This window comes from Mytilus californianus, unplaced genomic scaffold (genome assembly GCF_021869535.1).
Source record: "Mytilus californianus isolate M0D057914Y unplaced genomic scaffold, xbMytCali1.0.p SCAF_4, whole genome shotgun sequence".
In the NCBI taxonomy this organism is placed as follows: domain Eukaryota; kingdom Metazoa; phylum Mollusca; class Bivalvia; order Mytilida; family Mytilidae; genus Mytilus; species Mytilus californianus.
This window is the reverse complement of record NW_026262690.1, coordinates 39988800-40008603: the sequence shown is the minus strand read 5'-3', so window position 1 is coordinate 40008603 and position 19804 is coordinate 39988800. Positions and strand designations below refer to the sequence as shown.

The 19804-nt window shown below is 32.8% G+C and overlaps 2 protein-coding genes across 3 annotated transcripts in view; one reads left to right on the top strand and one right to left on the bottom strand.

Moving 5' to 3' along the window:
* Positions 1-7879, bottom strand: part of LOC127738008 (uncharacterized) — a 24181-nt gene extending 16302 nt beyond the window's left edge. The window contains exon 1 of one of the 2 annotated variants that reach the window (XM_052249016.1): positions 7824-7879. The gene's annotated coding sequence lies outside the window, so the exon portion shown is untranslated. The other variant, XM_052249017.1, reaches the window with a different exon arrangement.
* LOC127738012 (lys-63-specific deubiquitinase BRCC36-like) overlaps positions 7679-19804 on the top strand; it is a 24676-nt gene continuing 12550 nt past the window's right edge. The window contains exons 1-6 of the mRNA XM_052249021.1: positions 7679-7772; positions 7858-8035; positions 14671-14790; positions 15681-15768; positions 16844-16932; positions 18699-18763. Of these exons, the coding sequence (XP_052104981.1) occupies positions 7931-8035; positions 14671-14790; positions 15681-15768; positions 16844-16932; positions 18699-18763 (467 nt within the window). The 5' untranslated portion in view covers positions 7679-7772; positions 7858-7930. The remainder of the gene's footprint in view (positions 7773-7857; positions 8036-14670; positions 14791-15680; positions 15769-16843; positions 16933-18698; positions 18764-19804) is intronic.

The window sequence follows — 19804 nt, the reverse complement described above, 5'->3', positions numbered from 1 at the left end:
CATTAAAGATAATTTTGAGATAATAGTAAAAAAAAAAAGAAAAGTCCAAAATCTCCATTTAAGGGCAATAACTCCTTAAGGAGTCATTCGATGGTTTTGGTCAGATTGGCCTTTGTGCAGATCAAATTATATTGTCATAATTGTTTCTGTCTATCTACTATGATTTTTGTGATATGCAAAATCACGAAAGTTAGACAAAATCATCATTTGAGGTCAATAACTCTTAACAAGTCATCTGATAATTTTGATGGAAATATGAAGCAGGTATAACATTCTGATATTCTGGGCATTTCTGTCCCTGTCAGATTGTCTCTATCTATCTATATGGTTTCAAAGATATAAGACAATTAAATGCATCATGCATACCCTTATGTTCCATTTTTTGACATGGCAGCCATGTTTATTGACTGACTGGATAAAAAAATACATAGTCAATACTAGATACCCTAAGTATCATTCACCCCAAGTTTAACTGAAATTAGTTCAGAAGTTGCAGAGGAGAATATCTTTCAAAAAGTTTAAGATGGACAACAGAGGAAGGGCTAATGACAGACAATGACTGATATCATTTAAGCCAGGTGAGCTATGGATACCATGATTCCAGCAGACAACACTAACCACCTATTTGTCCCTCCTTAGATAATAATAAGAAAAGTTTGGGTTTTTAAAGAATAATTACAAACTTGTACTACTTAAACTATTGGGGTGTCTAACGACCTTGATTTTCCATGAGGGTCTCTCATATCAGCCCTGGCTAGCACCTTTTTGGGCATTGAAATAATTTATATTTACCTTACAGTATCTAATGTTGAATTTGAGAGACAAAAATATAACAAAAATTTTTGGAACAAAGCATTGAAATAAAATAAAAAATAATTCGATAAGTATCAATAAATTTTTTTATAGAAGATAATTAATAGATTAAATAAATAAAAAAATTAAATTAAATAAATAAAAATAATTAAAAAATAATTAAAATGTGGATAGTGTCCACATGTGGACACAGATGATGCCCCCACTTGCATATCATATAGTTATAAAGGGACATAACTGAAGAACGGTAAAAATGACGCTACCCAAATTTGAACTTGATCTGAGTTTTGTGGTAATAAGCATTGTGTGTAAGTCTCATAACATTTGGTTGAGGCTAACTTAAGTAGAGAACAAAACTAAAAATTCAGCAATTTTTCTATTTGTAAACAAGCATAACTCTAGAACGGTTGTGTATAAGTTTTATAACATTTGGTTGAGACAAACTAAAGTTAGAGAAAGGAAACTAAAAATTCAGCAATTTTTATGTTTATAAAGGGACATAACTCAAGAATGGTAAAAGTGTTGTCACCAAATTAGGTTTCATAAATTTTGGTTGGGGCAAACTTAAGTTACAGAATGGAAACTAAAAATTTTGAAATCTTTTGATTTATAAAGGGGCATAACTCAATAATGGTTAAAGTGACACTACCCAAATTCAACTTGATCTGTGTTTTATCAGTGGAAGTCAAAATTAAACATTGCATTGTATAAAGCATTGATTGTAGTTGATTCAACTATAATCATGGACAAAGGAAGTTAACTCCAATTTTAAAAATAACTTGATATTTAGAAGAAAATAAAATTTTTTGCAATTTTTCCATTTCTAAAGGGCCATAACTGTAGAACGGTTAAAGTGACGCCACCAAAATTCAAATTTGATCTGTGTTTTGTGGTAATAAGCATTGTGTATAAGTTTCATAACATTTGGTTGAGGCAAACTAAAATTAGAGAACAGAAACGAAAAATTCAGCAGTTTTCCATTTGTAAAGGGGCATAACTCTAGAACAGTAAAAGTGACGCCACCAAAATTCAAACTAGATCTGTGTTTTGTGGTAATAAGCATTGTGTATAAGTTACATAACATTTGGTTGAGGCAAACTAAAGTTAGAGAACGGAAACCAATTTTGGGACGTACGTACATACGTACGTACAGACGGACAAGGGTAAAACTTAATGCCCCCTTCGCTATGGCGGGGGCATAAAAATATGAAAATTTTAAAAACAAATAAAAATGATATACTAATTGTATTATAGAACAAGTGAAAATTGGATATCCCTTGTCCTTGATATCAACTCAAGTTATTTGATTTCAATATAATAATACACCTTATCGCTATACAACTTATCGCTATTCCCGGCTGACCCGAGAATCCGTCCCGCTTGAACTATTAACGTCATACAACAATCACTTTTCCACTGTGGCGTCAGATATTTTGTATTATGACGTCAAAATTTTACGGGAACCTGTGTGATGTCCAGTAATGGCGGACAAATAGCGATAAAGTGTATTCCCGGCTGACCTGAGAATCTGTCCCTCTTGAACTATTGACGTCATACAACAATCACTTTTCCATTGTGGCGTCAGATATTTTGTATTATGACGTCAAAATTTTACGGGAACCTGTGTGATGTCCAGTAATGGCGGACAAATAGCGATAAGGTGTATAAACGAGCCTTCAGCGAATTTATTATCACTATTCAAATTAAATAACGAGAGTTGATATCAAGCAGTATCCAATTCTCACGAGTTGTTAAACCTATTTCTCTTATGGTCAACACTCTCAATGTGTGAAATAAAAAATTCCCCGAATTTTTATCTTGTCTTTTGCACATTCCAGTATGACGTCATATGTCCTTTTCCGGTGTCAAACTTTAACATCAGACATTTTTTAAGACTTTTTATACGCTTCAGAATGTAATAAAATTTGACAAATAGAAGATTGTCAGGTGAAATGTGTGAGTGTTTTGTATATTTTTGAAGAAATCACATATGTCCGTTGCAATGGACGAAATGTACATCGTCTTAACCTTTGAAAGTCATCAATGACCTAACGAATAGCCAATGGAAATGCGTAATATCGTCTTGTGATGCTGGATAAGCCAATCAAGTTAACGCAGATTTTCGTATCACTTTTTCGTATCACACTCCGCTCCGTGCAGTGTGATGCGAGAAATATCTAATCTATTCATGCAAGAAATAGATAACATGCCACAACCATAAGAGAATACTTGTTATTTGATATATATATATATACTTTAGAATCCTTTTAAATTTTGATGAATAACATTCTTGTACCCAATCACACAAATGAGTCAAATAATCCATTTGATATCAATTTATTCTCATGACCAATCAGGTATGGATCCTGAAAAGTTGTTATACACCAAATGTGTTTGCCTTTTAAGTAATTATTTCCACTTTGTAAAATTTACTGGTAACTTTAAATCGAAAATCAATTTTTTCTGCACAATAAATTAATATCCTGTTTCAACATGGTCAAAAGTTTAATAATGAAAAAACATTTAGGTCAATTAATGTTTTTTCCTGAATTTGAGTTCCTTATTATGAGGGTTGTACACATATCAAAAGATATATATATCTAGCATGAATTTTTTTGTTTCATTGAATATTTTAAAGTATATATAAGCTTTATTAAGGGGCATTAGCTGTCAAATTCATGTTCAATGATTTGACTCAAATTCTCATATTAGATTTATAACATACTTAAACGCATATCCAAACTACAATAAAATGCTCCGCTGGGCACAGCTTGATACGACTGCAGAGGTCGAACCCTGAACAGTTGGGGCAAGTATGGACACAACATTCAAGCTTGATACAGCACTGAATTTGGATTGTGATTAAATATTTGACACAGCATAGGTTTCTGACACAGAATGAATGTGGTCTAAGAACTTTAAAATTTTTAATTTACCTATTCAAACCATATCATTTTTATTTGCTTTTATATATAAATCAGAAATAACCAATTTAAAATGGAAAATTTTAAAGAAAAAAAGTGGAAAAAAATCCCCCCTCAAATTTTTTTAACCCCCTTATGATTTATCACCCCCAAACTCAATCCCAGCCTTCCCTTTGTGCTATAATGTATGGTGCCTTGCAGTACAATTTCAGAGCGATCCGTTCACTTGAACACAAGTTATTGTCTGGAAACTAGAAAAATGCTTGTTTTTTTGTCCCTATTTGGCCCCAAATTCCTAAACGTTTAGGGCAATCACCCCCAAAACTCAAACCCAGCTTTCCCTTTGTGATATGGAACCTTGTACAATTTCATAAAGATCCATACACTTACACACAAGTTATTGTCCTGAAACTAGAAAAATGCTGGTTTTTTTGCCACTTTTTGGCCCCTTATTCCTAAAATTTTGAGGCAATTACCCCCAAAGTCAATCCCAGCCTTCCCTTTGTGGTATGGTACCTTGCAGTACAATTTCAGAGAGATCCATACACTTGAACACAAGTTATTGTCTGGAAACTAGAAAAATGCTTATTTTTGGCCCCTTTATCCTAAACGTTTTGGGCAATTACCCCCAAACTCAATTCCAGCTTTCCCTTTGTGATATGGAACCTTGTAGTACAATTTCAAAAAGATCCATACACTTACACACAAGTTATTGTCATGAAACTAGAAAAATGCTTGTTTTTTGCCCCTTTTTTGGCCCCTAATTCCTAAAATTTTGAGGCAATTACCTCCAAAATCAATCCCAGCATTCCCTTTGTGATATGGAACCTTGTGGTACAATGTCAGAGAGATCCATACACTAACACACAAGTTATGTCTGGAAGTTACAAAAATGCTTATTTTTGGCCCCTTTTTGGCCCCTAATTGCTTAACTGTTGGTACCATAACCCCCTAAATCAATCCTAACCTTCCTTTTGTGGTATTGAACCTTGTGGTAAAATTTCATAGATATCTATTCACTTAAACTAAAGTTAGAGTGCGAAAACCAATGTGTCTTCGGACGACGACGACACCAGACGAGGACGACACCAACGTCATACCAATATACGACCACAAAAATTTGTTTGCGGTCGTATAAAAAGTCTAAAATAAACTATTAACAATGCATGGACTTCATAATATGTATCAGTAGTTAATTTGTGTGTATTTTAGTCTAGACACCGTCTAATAAAACCATCAAAGATGACCTCTGAAGACTGCTAACGGCAATATAACCCAAAATAAACATGAATATAAATATAAATAGATATAGATAGTGAGCACATGCAATTGGATTTTTCTAGGACTTTTTGATTTCATGTTATAGGTTGAAATAATATGTAAATCATGATTTTCACCTGTATTAGAATGATTTTTTGTGGATCGAATCAGTCAACAAAATGGTTCACCTTTGTTTCCATTTCAATGTTGACATTCTTTTCTTTTAAATAGCTGAGCATGCCTAATAACATGCATAATTCATCTCCAGCTAAGACATGTAAGGGGTTAAATTAAAAGTCACATTTATCATGTTTATACAAGGTTGAATTATATCGACTTGCAAGTCAATAATACATCAGGTTAGGGTGAAGGTTGGCGCCTGTAAAAATGTTTAAACCCGGTGCATTTGTTTGCACCTGTCCTAAATCAGGAACCTGTTGTTCAGTGGTTGTCGTTTGTTGATGTGGTTCTAAAGTGTTTCCTGTTTCTCGTTTTTTATATAGATTAATTAGACCGTCGGTTTTAATTCCTGTTTGAATTGTTTTACACTAGTCATTTTGGGGCCCTTTATAGCTTGCTGTTCGGTGTGAGCCAAGGCTCTGTGTTGAAGGCCGTACTTTGACCTATAATGGTTTACTTTTTACACAATTGTGACTTGGATGGAGAGTTGTCTCATTGGCACTCATACCACATCTTCTTATTTCTATCAGCTATATGTTCTTGAACTAATTTTGACAAGTTTGGCCCAAACTGACTGCTATAAAATATTATTTCAAAATTTCTCTTTTATTAATAATTGAAACAAAATGAATCGCATTTTAATTCTTTGTCTAAATCATTATCTAATGCCCTTTAAAAAAATATTAAATCTTGATAATTTAAACATGTTAAAAAGTGCTGTAACCTTAAAAATTGCTTAGACAGCAGCTAATTACATGGCAACTTTTCAAGCAAATTGAAATATAAAGTTAAATAGTTCATCAAAATGCATATCTGCTGGCATGAACTAGTTATTTCATTGTTAAGTATCATTGAAAATTTAACTTCAACAAAAATTGTTGTATAAAGTCAGAGACATATATATGTCTCTGATAAAGTCAATATTAAAAAAGCAACATAAAAACAAAAGATGGGGATATAATATCAATTTTTATCATATATCTATTTAAGACAAAATTTCTGGTTACGCTTGTTTTATACTCTATATTGATACAAAATGATCCAAATGCACCTCACTGGATGTTGGTATACATCTTATCACTATTTGTCCGCCATTAGGGGACGACCATTTGATATTCTGGGGGGGGGGGGGGGGGGGGGCAGGAGGATTTGTTTTGGATCGGTTATTTATTTTTGTAAACTAAGATGACAGATTATCTATTTTCTGCACTATTGAAGCAAGATTTTTCATTTTCATTAAAGCAAGGGACTGATTATTTATTTTCACAACTATATTTATATATTCGAAAACATACAATTTTTAAATTATTTGTTTATTATAAATAATTCATGTATAGTCAAGTCATTATGTACCATTTAATCAGAATTAATTATTATCCTCTGCAGAAATGAATCTCCTATATTCCCCAATGCATATACATGTATTGCATACATACACATACAGTATTAAAGTTTGTTTGTAACTAAGGCTCTTTAAAAAGTATTGGGAAACATGCTTTGCCGAGCGGAGCGAGGCAAAATTTTTTTTGAAGGGTTTTTGAACCGCTGAAGGCCCAAGAAGCTATAGAACAAATGATGCAAAATCATGCCTTCTGGGTGTTCCCCAGACCCTTTCTTAAACTGAAAATGCAAGTTCTGTTTTAATAATTTTATGACAATATTTTGGTCTCAAAGCAAAATCACGTTATAGATTCAGTGTAAGACTTAAGTTTCTAGGAACAACATCAAAAGACAAATATGCATGATAAAGCAAAAATGTAATTCACATAGTTAAGTCTGTGGCTGCTGTGTTGTTTTAAACTCATGATCAAGTTAATAATAAAATTACTAAATTACAAAATGAATGCAACACTAACAGAATACAGAAGGGCAATCAATGAACAAAAGACAAATAAATAAGAAACATTGATCCCGAAAAGTCAGGGGCTATGTCTGAGGGAGAACAGAACTTGCTTCTTGCAAGGCACTCACGGTGAACACAATTTGATATGGAGACAAGCGTTTGGTTTTGAAATTTCCTACATGAGGCATTTGTCTCAATGTAGTTACGGCCCTGATTTAATAGAAGTTGGGTAAGTGTTCCTGAGACAATTAACCTCAAGTTAAATGAAACCAATTTTCTGACATTTCAATAGATATAAGAAGATGTGGTATGAATGCCAATGAGACAACTCTCCATCTAAGTCAAAATTTATAAAAGTAAACCATTATAGGTCACAGCAAGTATATTTAAATAATATTTATACTTTTATTATTAATTTAAAAGATATGGGAAGTGTTTCTCGAATTTTTTTTGGAAAAAAGATGAATTTATGAAGAATCTGGTGCCATATCATACTTTCGATTAGACCTGCCAGAGACATATATTGTATTATATGTCTCTGGACCTGCTGAGTTATTTATTTTCAATACATTGCAAGTCAGGTAATTTATTTTCAAACTACCACAGAACAAACCATTTATTTTTGTGATTATCAAGGCTGAGTTATTTATTTTCAAAATCCTGTCCTGGATTGTTGTGTGACGTCAAAAGTTCGAGCGGGACTGATTCTCGGGTCGGGAATAGCGATAAGGTGTATTTGGACACATTATCAGGTATACCTACTTTAAGTGAGTTTCTTAATATTATATATATTATTTTACAACCTTTTTAACTTCTGATTATTCTTTTCTTTTGAAGGTTCGAAATGTACAGATCTACCTGAAAACCAATGCAAGAGATTCACTGTTGAATAATTGAGAATTTGTTGAAAATGGTTATAAAATGTGTTTGCCTAGAGTCGGATGCGTACATGGTTTGTTTGACACATGCTTTGTCAACAGAACGAGAGGAAGTAATGGGATTATTGATAGGCGAGGTAATTAACATCCATAAAATTCGAATAACTGATGTTTTGCTTTATTTCTCCAAACATTTGGAACAATTTCATAATTTGACAATAGTCATGCTTACTATTCATTTTTAACATATTTTAATTACTCATTTTTAAAAGTAGACTTTTTTGTGGACGTCGCATGGCGACGTTTCAGTGAATTTAATTTCTCCAGTGAATTATACACCATCTGTTGATGTATACTGTGAATGTTTTGTGTGCATTTAAATATATTTAGCTATGTTGAAAGACGTGCTTGATGTCAGTCAGGGGTACTACTTTTACAAGTATATATTTTACAATCTCTTCAGATCTTAAATGGAACAAACATATACAACAATCAGCAGCAAAAGCAAATCAATCTTTATCATTCGTCAGACGAAATCTAAAAATTAGTTCAAAATTAGCAAAGGAAAGAGCATATCAAACTATAGTACGTAAGACCAAAATTAGAATATTGCTGCACAGTTTGGGATGCACACACTTCAGAAAACATATACAGACTGGAACAAGTGCAAAGAAGAGCTGCACAATATACTTGCAACAGATTTCACAACACCAGCAGTGTATCTGAAATGCTTCAAAATCTAAACTGGCAAACCCTACAAGAACGCAGGCTAAAAACCAGACTTCAAATGTTCCACAAAGTTATAAACAATGAAATTGCAATACCATCGCAGGATATTCTTATAAAAAGCCAGTCCAAAACAAGATCTACCCATCAAAAAACATATGCAGACAACTCCATTGCAACAAAGAAAGTTTTAAATTCTCATTAGTCAGCCAAACAATTAAAGATTGGAATAAATTACCAACTGAAATTTCAAACCAAACCTCTACAGACAACTTTAAGGATGCACTTGCTCATGAAGTCCTCTTTAAAACATTTTCTCACTTAAATTAAATGTGCCTATTGTTTTTATCTTAACATGAAAAAAAATATATAAAAAATGTAAAAATTAAAAGTTAAATAAAAATCGTAAAGTTTATAAATAAAAGAAAAATTGAAATTAACTTTAAAGCAACCTCACTCAGGCATGCGCCGGAAAGTAATCTTCAAAATGTTGATGGTTTTCTGTACATAAAGAAGAAGAAGAAGTAATTTTTATTTACTTGAAGATTTCAAGAAGTAAATATTAATATACTTATATAAGTAAATTTATAAGATACTTATAAAAGTGTTTTTTATTTATTGTATACAGTATAGGTAAATTATTTTATTGGCTTAGTTATGAAAATCTCATTTGTCTGTTATCTTCAGAACCCTGCTCATTTACAAGCCCCCAAGGGGCAATTTTTGAAGGCCTTGCACAATTACAAGATCTTTGCGCAATTAGTTTCTTTGTTGAATTATTGAGATGAAACATCTCTAATAAAAATTATGAGCTATCCTGAGAAAAATTGTTACAGGCATGTTGTTACATCTCAAAACTTGAGAATTTTAGGGATTGTAAAAAAAAATTACTTATACATGTAAAAGTAAATTTTTTAGAAAATATAGGGGAGATTATTCAAACATTATAAGAAAAAATGAACATAACAAAATTTATTTATATAAGTATATTATTATTTACTTCTTCAAGTAAATAAAGATTACTTGTACAAGTAGTACCCCTGACTGAATGTCAAATCATAAAAATACAAATGGTTTAGTCTCTAAAAAAACTTTTAAGATTTCCGGTACACTTTTTGCTAAAAGGGCGCAATTTGGGTACTGTGACGTTAGTCATGTTAGTATCCAGTGATTTACTTCAAACATCAAAAACTTACAAAATACAGCTTCTTTCCTCGTACCATCAAAGACTTGATAAGCTTACATTGTACAAACAAAACTGTTAAAATTCGTTTAATACAAAGGCATTCAAAATCAGCCCCATATCTTATCTAACAGAACAGGCACGAAAAAAAACAGCATTATAAAGGGCCAGCTGAGCCTGAAGCCCACCTTTTGGTGCTGGATTTTCTTGATGCATTGAAGACCCATTGGTTTGTTTGTTTTCTGCTCTTTGGCTTTGGTTGGGCTGTTGTCTCTTTGCCACACTCCCTGTTTCCATTCTCTTTTCAAGCATAATTCTAGTGTGCAGATACATGTATGTAGAATGTTTTAAACAAGGACCATATTGATTGACTGTCTTAGGTATTACACACTTTGCATTGAAAAATAAAGATGTTATTGTTTATCTGTTCAACATGTTCAAGAGCTAAGGTAGCTAACAATCAAACGAGGGGAGTTTTTAACGACTTTGACTACCAAATGAGGGTCTTGCACGATCATTAAGCTGGGGTGTCTTCCTCCATCTTGGATTTTGAAATAGCAGATAACAATCGGTCTAGATCTTTAATGAAATGTGCAAATTTCGAGAGTAGTATGTAATTCATATTTAAGACTTTTCATGTTAATATAGAAAAATATGTGTTTTTTATCATATTTACGGCTGTATTTTACAGAAAAAACAGAATATTTTTGTTTGATTAATATTTTTTTCAACTTTGCCACATAAGGGGTGATAATTCAGATAAAGTAACTATTATAATAGAATATTTTGTGAATTTACCTATTTTTTTATGTAGCAAGAAAACGAGTCAGGTGACCCCATTTTTTCTTTTTCTTATCTGAAATCATATTAATAGAGCTATCTTCTCATATTTTATCTTTAAATTCTATGGTGTAGTTTTCTTTTTTATCACACAAAATTAGGTTTTCCATGCATAACCTATACAAAATCTGACAATTTTGCACATCCTGTAGCGTGACTGTAGTGTGAAAAAAAAAGCCCTGTGACCAATACTTTTATTATACTTTTGAAAAAGGCATGATATAAACTACATATTGACAAATTATAAAAAAATTCTATGGATTTTAATTTAGATTGGGCTGACCACTGAGTTTAGCAATTCATCAATTTTGAGAGAGTTGTTTCTTCCTGATATTTATAAAGATGACAGCTACCCATGGAAAACAGTATTACTTATTTTCTATAATTGAATTAATGAAATTATTTTGATTTATATTACTGAGGGAATCATTTGTGCAATTCAGTGGTTGTCGTTTGTAGCTGTATATCATATTTGTTTTTCGTTCATTATTTTGTACATAAATCAGGCCCCTAGTTTTCTCGTTTGAATTGTTTTACATGTGTCCTTTAGGGGCCTTTAATAGCTGACTATGCGGTATGGGTTTTACTCATTGTTGAAGGCCTTACGGAGAGCTATAGTTGTAAATTTCTAAGTCATTTGGTCTCTTGTGGAGAGTTGTCTCATTGGCATTCATACCACATCTTCTTATTCTTATATATAATAACCCATTTGGTACATATATATAATAGCCTAAATGGGACATAAATTTATAATGTAAAAAAAAAAAATTTTTGGTAACAAAGCTAGTCATTTTTTTGTACCAAATATTACCAGTTCATACCCCAAATTACCATTTCATACCATAAATTAACCATTCCTTACCATGAACAAAGACCATTTGTTATCATATGGGCCAACTGCATACATTTCTATGTCATTTCGTACTATACAGATCTATTTCAATTTTCATACTATATTTCTTGTAAATCCTTAAACTTTGTACCAACATTGGTTTATGGGACTTTTTTGGCTCATGAAGGTGTTTTGTATTTAATTTATTACCCATCCAGTCAAAGAGGTAATATATTGATGACACATAGCTGTGAGGGTGATAGAGCACATTTCTACCAAGATTAAACATTGTTAACTTAGGCAAAGCCTAGGTTGACAATGATTTTTCGAGAGTAACAATCTGCTCTATCACCATCTCAGCTATGAGTTACTTAATTCATCATACAGAATGTTCTGCTATTACTGTCATTTAAATTTGAATTGAAAGTAATCAGCTATGATGTCATGTACATAACAACCACCCATATTTAATAATGCCACAAAAATGATCAAGCACCTCTGTAAAGGGTAATAGAATACAAACCATGGGATAATATTAGTTACATAATGTGCTAGTGAACTAATACAATATAAATCATATTAGGTCACTAGCAAACTGTGTAACAAAGTTATCTTACTGACTATCTTAACATGTGGTATTTAGACTAGTGGCATATCAAAGTGATCAAGAATTCAATATTAAGAACAATAACAACTTGTTAGCTTGTAATGTGCTTTATGAATTTATTTCAATCATTCATCATCAATTTCTTCGTCTGTTGAAACTTTCCAGATTTTTCCTCAACACTGTGTTGTTTTTACAAAGGGACGTAACACCACTACTAACCGTGTATTGAAATAAACCTTGCCTACTTACCCCATATGAAATATACACGGTCTCCATGCAGTTGCTTTTAACCAATCATATTCCTAGAAATGTATAGGAGGTAAGATAAAGTAGAATGTCTCCCTCCTATTAGCCAATAAAAATCTGGTATTTTAGTGTGAAGTATAATAACCCATTTTATTTAGTATTTTAGGATGGATTACAATGGATTATTTTTTCTTTCATAACTTAAGCAGTTGCAACATATATGTGTAAATAGAATTTTTGTTCTACTAATAGTACAAATGTAGTAAAAATGGTCTAATGAATATATGTATATCTTTACAGTATATTAGTTCTTTTTCAATACTCATTTGAAAACTGTATATGAAACAGAGTATGAAATAATGATTGCATTAAATATCTCCATGATAACTTTACACCTTCACATTTGATGGTTGCACCATTGACCAGTTCTTAATCTTTCTTATTAAGTCTCCCAAACGAAGTTTGGGAAGACTTATTGTTTTTGCTCAGTTCTTATTATTATTATTATTCTTCTTCTTCTTCCGCCTCTTTTAAATTTGAACTTGTCCGCACCCGTTCTCCAAAACCACTTGTCAGATTAACTTAGGGTTTCACAATATGTTAGACTAACATGTCTAGTGGTGCAATCAGGGTTTTGTTTGTGCAATGGGGTTTATAAAGGGGTACTTTGAGGGGCAAAAAGAAAAGAGGGTTTTACTATAAAACCCTATGGGATTTTATTTTTTTAAATTTTCAAATGATTATAAATTGATAAACACAATCTTTTTAATTGAAAATGTTCTAAATGATAAAGCCCATTAAATGAAATACAGGGTTAGTTCCCAGGGGTCACCCCCACCCCCTGCCATTTAAGAAAGTTCTAATACCTTGTAAGTGGTCAAGATCCCCACCCCTAAACCATATATATTTTGGGTTGTCATGCTAATATGGTTTGAATGATATACAGGGTTAGTCCAAAGGGGTCATCCCGACCCCCTGCCATTTGAGAAAGTTCTAATATCTTGTAAATGGTCGAGATCCCCACCCCTAAACCATATATATTCTGGTTTGTCATGATAAAGCACATCAAATGTAATACAGGGTTAGTCCCTAGGGGTCACCCCCACCCCATGCCATTTAAGAAAGTTCTAATATCTGGCAAGTGGTCAAGATCCCCACCCCTAAACCATATATATTTTGGGTTGTCATGCTAATATGGTTTGAATGATATACAGGGTTAGTCCCCAGGGATCATCCCGACCCCCTGCCATTTGAGAAAGTTCTAATATCTTGTAAATGGTCGAGATCCCCACCCCTAAACCATATATATTCTGGTTTGTCATGATAAAGCACATCAAATGTAATACAGGGTTAGTCCCTAGGGGTCACCCCCACCCCATGCCATTTAAGAAAGTTCTAATATCTGGCAAGTGGTCAAGATCCCCACCCCTAAACCATATATATTCTGGTTTGTCATGCTAAGATGGTTTGAATGATATACAGGGTTAGTCCCCAGGGGTCATCCCGACCCCCTGCCATTTGAGAAAGTTCTAATATCTTGTAAATGGTCGAGATCCCCACCCCTAAACCATATATATTCTGGTTTGTTATGATAAAGCACATCAAATGACATACAGGGTTAGTCCCCAGGGGTCACCCCCACCTCCTGCCATTTAAGAAAGTTCTAATATCTTGTAAGTGGTCAAGATCCCCACCCCTAAACCATATATATTCTGGTTTGTCATGCTAAGATGGTTTGAATGATATACAGGGTTAGTCCTTAGGGGTCATCCTGACCCCCTGCCATTTGAGAAAGTTCTAATATCTTGTAAATGGTTGAGATCCCCACCCCTTAACCATATATATTCCTATTTGTCATGTCTCGAACATTTGAATGACATATACGGTCAGTCCCCAGGGGTTTCCCCCACCCCCAATGTTTTAATATCTTGTAAATGGTTGAGATCCCCACCCCTAAACCATATATATTCCTGTTCGTCATGTAACGAACATTTGAATGACGTATAGGGTCAGTCCCCAGGGGTTCCCCCCACCCCCAATGTTCTAGTATCTTGTAAATGGTCGAGATCCTCACCCCTAAACCATATATATTCTGGTTTGTCATGCCAAGATGATTTGAATGATATACAGGGTTAGTCCCTAGGCATCACTAATGCATATAACTTTACTGGACCAAACCAATTTTCACTGGACGTTGCCCAATGTCAGGCGACCCTGGGAATTACGAATTATGGGAGCTTCGTTTGGGAGACTTCGTAACAGCATCCTGTTACAATCATTTCTTGTTTAATCCATAAACTTACGGAAAATAATTTCTACTTTGTTCTTCTTTTCCTAGATTGATGAGAATCGTATATCTCACATCTCAGCAGTTATCATGCTACAGAGATCAGATAAACAGGCAGACAGAGTAGAAATATCACCAGAACAGTTATCAGATGCTTCAACTAAGGCAGAGGTACAGTTAGCATGAGTTACCCACTTTTCTACAGTGGGCACAATTTTCAACATATGTACACACAAACTAATGCTTTCTGATATACATACATCCAATATACAGTTTGAATTATAGTATTATAATGCCTCATAATAGCTGTTATTATTTAAATGTTAGTTATTAAAATAATTACTGTATACATAAAATGATATGCATTTGAATAAAATAAATTACATTATGCAGGTAAAATTCATTGAATAATAGTAATTATATCTAAAATACCCATTCAGCATGTTCAGTGGACTTGTCATGTTGTTTGGAAAATAGCCTATCTATTGTTGGTTCAAACAAACTGGTAAGCTATATGGTTTGTATTAAGCTGTGTAAGTACTTCAGAAAAGTATGGGCAAAACAAGGATGTGAATAATGTTTGCCAATATTGAATACTTGACCTTAGCAGTCATTTTCCTGGTAGCTTTTATTTTTGTATATAGTACTTGTGGGTTAAAATTTGTAAAAAATATGGTCTAGTTAGGGGAGTAGATGTTTGGGAACAAAAAAGCTGTTTAAACCTCACAATATTGTGTCAGTACCAAATCAGGATTTCCAGTCAGGTTAAGGGATTGAAATGAATTCTAGACTTCAGGCAATGCTTGTTTAAATATTGAAAAACTGTAGCTTTGCTTTTTCTGGAAAATAATAGCTTGCAAAATTATACCAGTAGGTAGAAAAAAAGAATTTTATTTCCCAACTTTAATGAAATTAAGAACCTTTATTGCAAAGTTGCCAGGGAAAGTTTGAAAAATGAGTTATAAATTTATTGAACACTCAAAGTCAAAATTTTGTAGACTGAGAGAATGAAAAAAAAACCACAATGAATATATATATACTAGATAAATTTATGATTTTAGAGAATGGCAAAAGAACTGTGTAGACCAATGAGAGTACTAGGCTGGTACCATTCACATCCACATATTACTGTGTGGCCGTCACATGTTGGTAAGAATTATTTTAACCTGAGTATTTCATTTATCTCTGTGGTCTATAGATATACATTTATCACCTTAGCACATAAGACAATGATGTCTTGGCAACACATGGGAAGAACTTGGAATCAGGAATCTCAAAAACTTAATTTTATTTTGATGAGTAGTTTTGTACATGATTGAAAGAAATCAAAACAAAGATATGTTGTACTTTTACACCACTGTCCCAGGTAAGGGGAGGGTTAGCGCCTTCAAACTAGTTTAACCCTGCCGCATTCTGTATGTGCCTGTCCCAAGTCAGGAGCCCTTAGTTCAATGATTGTCGTTTGTTGCGGTATATCATATATTTGTTTTTCGTTCATTATTTTGTACATAAATCAGGCTGTTAGTTTTCTCGTTTGTATTGTTGTACATTTGTCATTTTGGGGCCTTTTATAGTTGATTATGTGGTATGGGTTTTGCTCATTGTTGAAGGCTATACACTACAGTGACCTTTAGTTGTTAACTTCTATGTCATTTTGTCTCTTGTTGAGAGTTGTCTCATTGGCAATCATACCACATCTTTTTATTTTTATATAAGTATTGTACAATGTAAGGTTGGTTTCTTATTGTAACATTTCTCTGTGTACGAATGTTTAACTTAATTTGGTGATGACAATTTCATTCTAAATATAAGTACTTGCTTTAACTATACAGTCTTGTAATAAGTATATTTCATACATATTTGATTTACAACTTATTTTTATATGCCCGTTTACGGGACGTATTATGGTATTCCGTTGTCCGTCCCGCGTCCACATGTTGGACAATAACTCAAAAACACTTCAACCAATTTGCATAAAACTTTGGTGAATTGTTTATATCTCTTGACGTGAGCTCCCTTTCGTTTTTTATAAATTTTTTATTTTACGTTTCCGAGTTATGGGGTTTTATTCTTTTATCAGTTGGTAAATGATATCTTGATGATGAAAATACTGATATTAAAGCTTTAAAAATCTAAATTTTAAAATTAGATTCCTTGATTTATGGATATTTTACAGTAAATTACGTAGGCAACACATATATTTTTACATTTGTTTATTTTGTAGATGTACAAACACAAGCTATGTATCAAATGATGGATGAAGGTTTCGTTGGACTTATATTTTCAGTATTCAATGAAGATAAATCTACAAAAGTAAGTGAATTTAAAGGAAACATTTTTTTCAGATTGTATTATCATGAATTTACACGACCACAAAGTGACAAGTTGCTGCAGTTATCTACATGCAAAACTAAGATCAGGACTTGCAGTCATAAAACTTTCGAGCACAATTATCAGACTCAGAGTCAGAATCAAACAATCAAAATACTGGATTTGGTGTTACGAGCACAAATTTTATACTCGGAGTACTGAGTAAAGTTTTATGACCCAAGGCCCAGGAGTTCACCTGGAAGTTAACTCAGTATCCTAACATTTAAGTGTTAAATAAGAGGAGATAACTGTTTAAGCTATGCATATAGACTTTAAATTACTACAACTACATGGATATTATCTTGGAAGTTAGCTTAGTAACAACATACATAAGTTTGAAAAGGAGAAAAATGGTCATGGGGATAACTCAGAAATCTACAGTGAGTGGTTTATAGCATAATTGATGAATGTTTTTCCCTGTGTATATATGATTCAAAATACCGGTAATTCAAAATTAACTTAAAGTTATTTCCAGTTGTATTTTTCACCAAACAATTAATCAAAAAACCCTGTCTACAGTATTTTGTTTATTTCGATAAGATTCATTTTTTTGCTATTTATCTTTTGTTTACGAAAAAAAAATGTTATCTTTCATTATCAATATGACATATTTTTACAAAATTTAGAAAAATATGTGTTTGTTTAAATCATTAGATAATCAATGTCAAGGGAAACCAATTTAAACCAAATTATAATGTTAATTGTGTGTTTCATTGCATTGTATCTTGTTATTCTGCTTGGGATAAAGGCATTCATCTGACATGAAAACCCATTATTCTCTGTGAATGCTATTATGTCTCCATAAAACAAAAACTTATATAAAGCCTTTTGAAGTTCTCAAAGAAATGACCCTAAGTTTTAAAACAAAAAAATATTTTAAAAAATAACTCACGAAACATGTGAATATAGGATAATGATAACCACAATCAAACGAGCTAATTCAGCTACCCATTTTCAAAAACTTGAATTACAGAAGGAAACTCAATGAATTACTTACATATCAAAATAATGAGAACAACTATAAAACATTTATTTACAACAAAATCAATACTCAAGGGGGTAATTCAGTAAGCCAAATACCTTCTTTTTTATGCCCCACCTAGGGGCATTATGTTTTTCAGTCTGTTTGTCCATTCATTCATCCGTCCCTTTGTCCGTCCGTCTGTCCCGCTTCAGGTTAAATTTTTTGGTCAAGGTAGTTTTTGATGAAGTTGAAGTCCAATCAACTTGAAACTTAGTACACATGTTCCCTATGATATGATCTTTCTAATTTTAATGCCAAATTAGAGTTTTGACCCCAATTTCACGGTCCACTGAACAAAGAAAATGATAGTGCGAGTGGGCTGGTTAATGTTTTTGGTCAAGGTAGTTTTTGATGAATTAAGTTGAAGTCCAATCAACTTCAAACATAGTACACATGTTCCCTATGATATGATCTTTCTAATTTTAATGCCAAATTAGAGTTTTGACCCCAATTTCACGGTCCACTGAACATAGAAAATGATAGTGCGAGTGGGGCGTCTGTGTACTATGGACACATTCTTGTTACTAATTAGAATCACATGCATGGGAGATAACTCAATAATTTATATCGAAAGACAAGTTAGTTCTATAAATTAGATAATGATTGAAAGACAATCATTGGAAATTACTTAGTTAGCTAGATACAAACATAATAAAATGAATTATAATAATTTTTTCCCTTACAGTTAAACAGAATAGAAGTGACATGCTTTCAATCTATCAATCAAGCTATGGAAGACTATCCTCCTCAGTATGTATTGAAATATAATTACTTAATTTAGATTTCAATCTCTTTAAAACAACTGAAAATGATGTAAAATTTTAATATATGCAATACATTTACTTTTTGTACCATATTCCATCAAATTCATAAAAGGTTTGATTTTTTCTCGCCTTGACATATTGAGAAATAGGTATATGCTGTTTCCGATGGCGGCTTTGATGGCGTCTGCGAGGCATCAACAATGTATTAGTTTGTGATTAGATCAGTTTATGGGAAACCAATAGTGGTAGGGCATCGGTATTTGGTTATGCAGTTGTATAAGTATTGGCACATCTTATTTCCATGGAGATTATTTGGCCCCGCCCCCCTCAGTCATTGTCTATTAACCTTTAAACTTTTGCTTAGTTTACATGTATTAGTTTGTGATTAGGTCAGTGTATGGGGAACCACTAGTGGTAGGTCAATGGTATTTGGTATGCAGTTATATTAGCATTGGCATATCTCATTTCCATAGAGATTATTTAGCCCCATCCCATCAGTCATGGTCTATTGACTTTGAAACTTTTGCTTAGTTTACATGTATTAGTTTGTGATTAGGTCAGTTTATGGGAAACCACTAGTGGTAGGTCAATGATATTTGGCATGCAGTTGTATTATCATTGGCTTATCTCATTTCCAATCAGTGTTCTCCCCAGAAATTTTGGATAGCATCACATTTGGCGTAAAAAAAAATCAGGTTTTTTTTCATTGTCATTCGCCGCGGCGCGATGAGTTGTCTTTTCTTTTTGTAATGTAGTAGTATATATGTTATATGGTTGCAGATGTGTCTATATGTCTATATTAAGAATAAAATAACAATTTGTAAGTTCTAAATTCTTTAATAATAGAATATATTAACAAAAACAAGCATCAAAATACACAATACTCAATTTAAAAGCACAAGATTTCAAAAGCACTAATGTCTATAACTAAAGGTTAAGTTTTCTCTTCTTCTTTTGTGCAAATAATGTTACACAGGCTTGGAAATCAAAGTTCTGTAAAGAAGGTCCCTCTGTGGAGATGGTCATC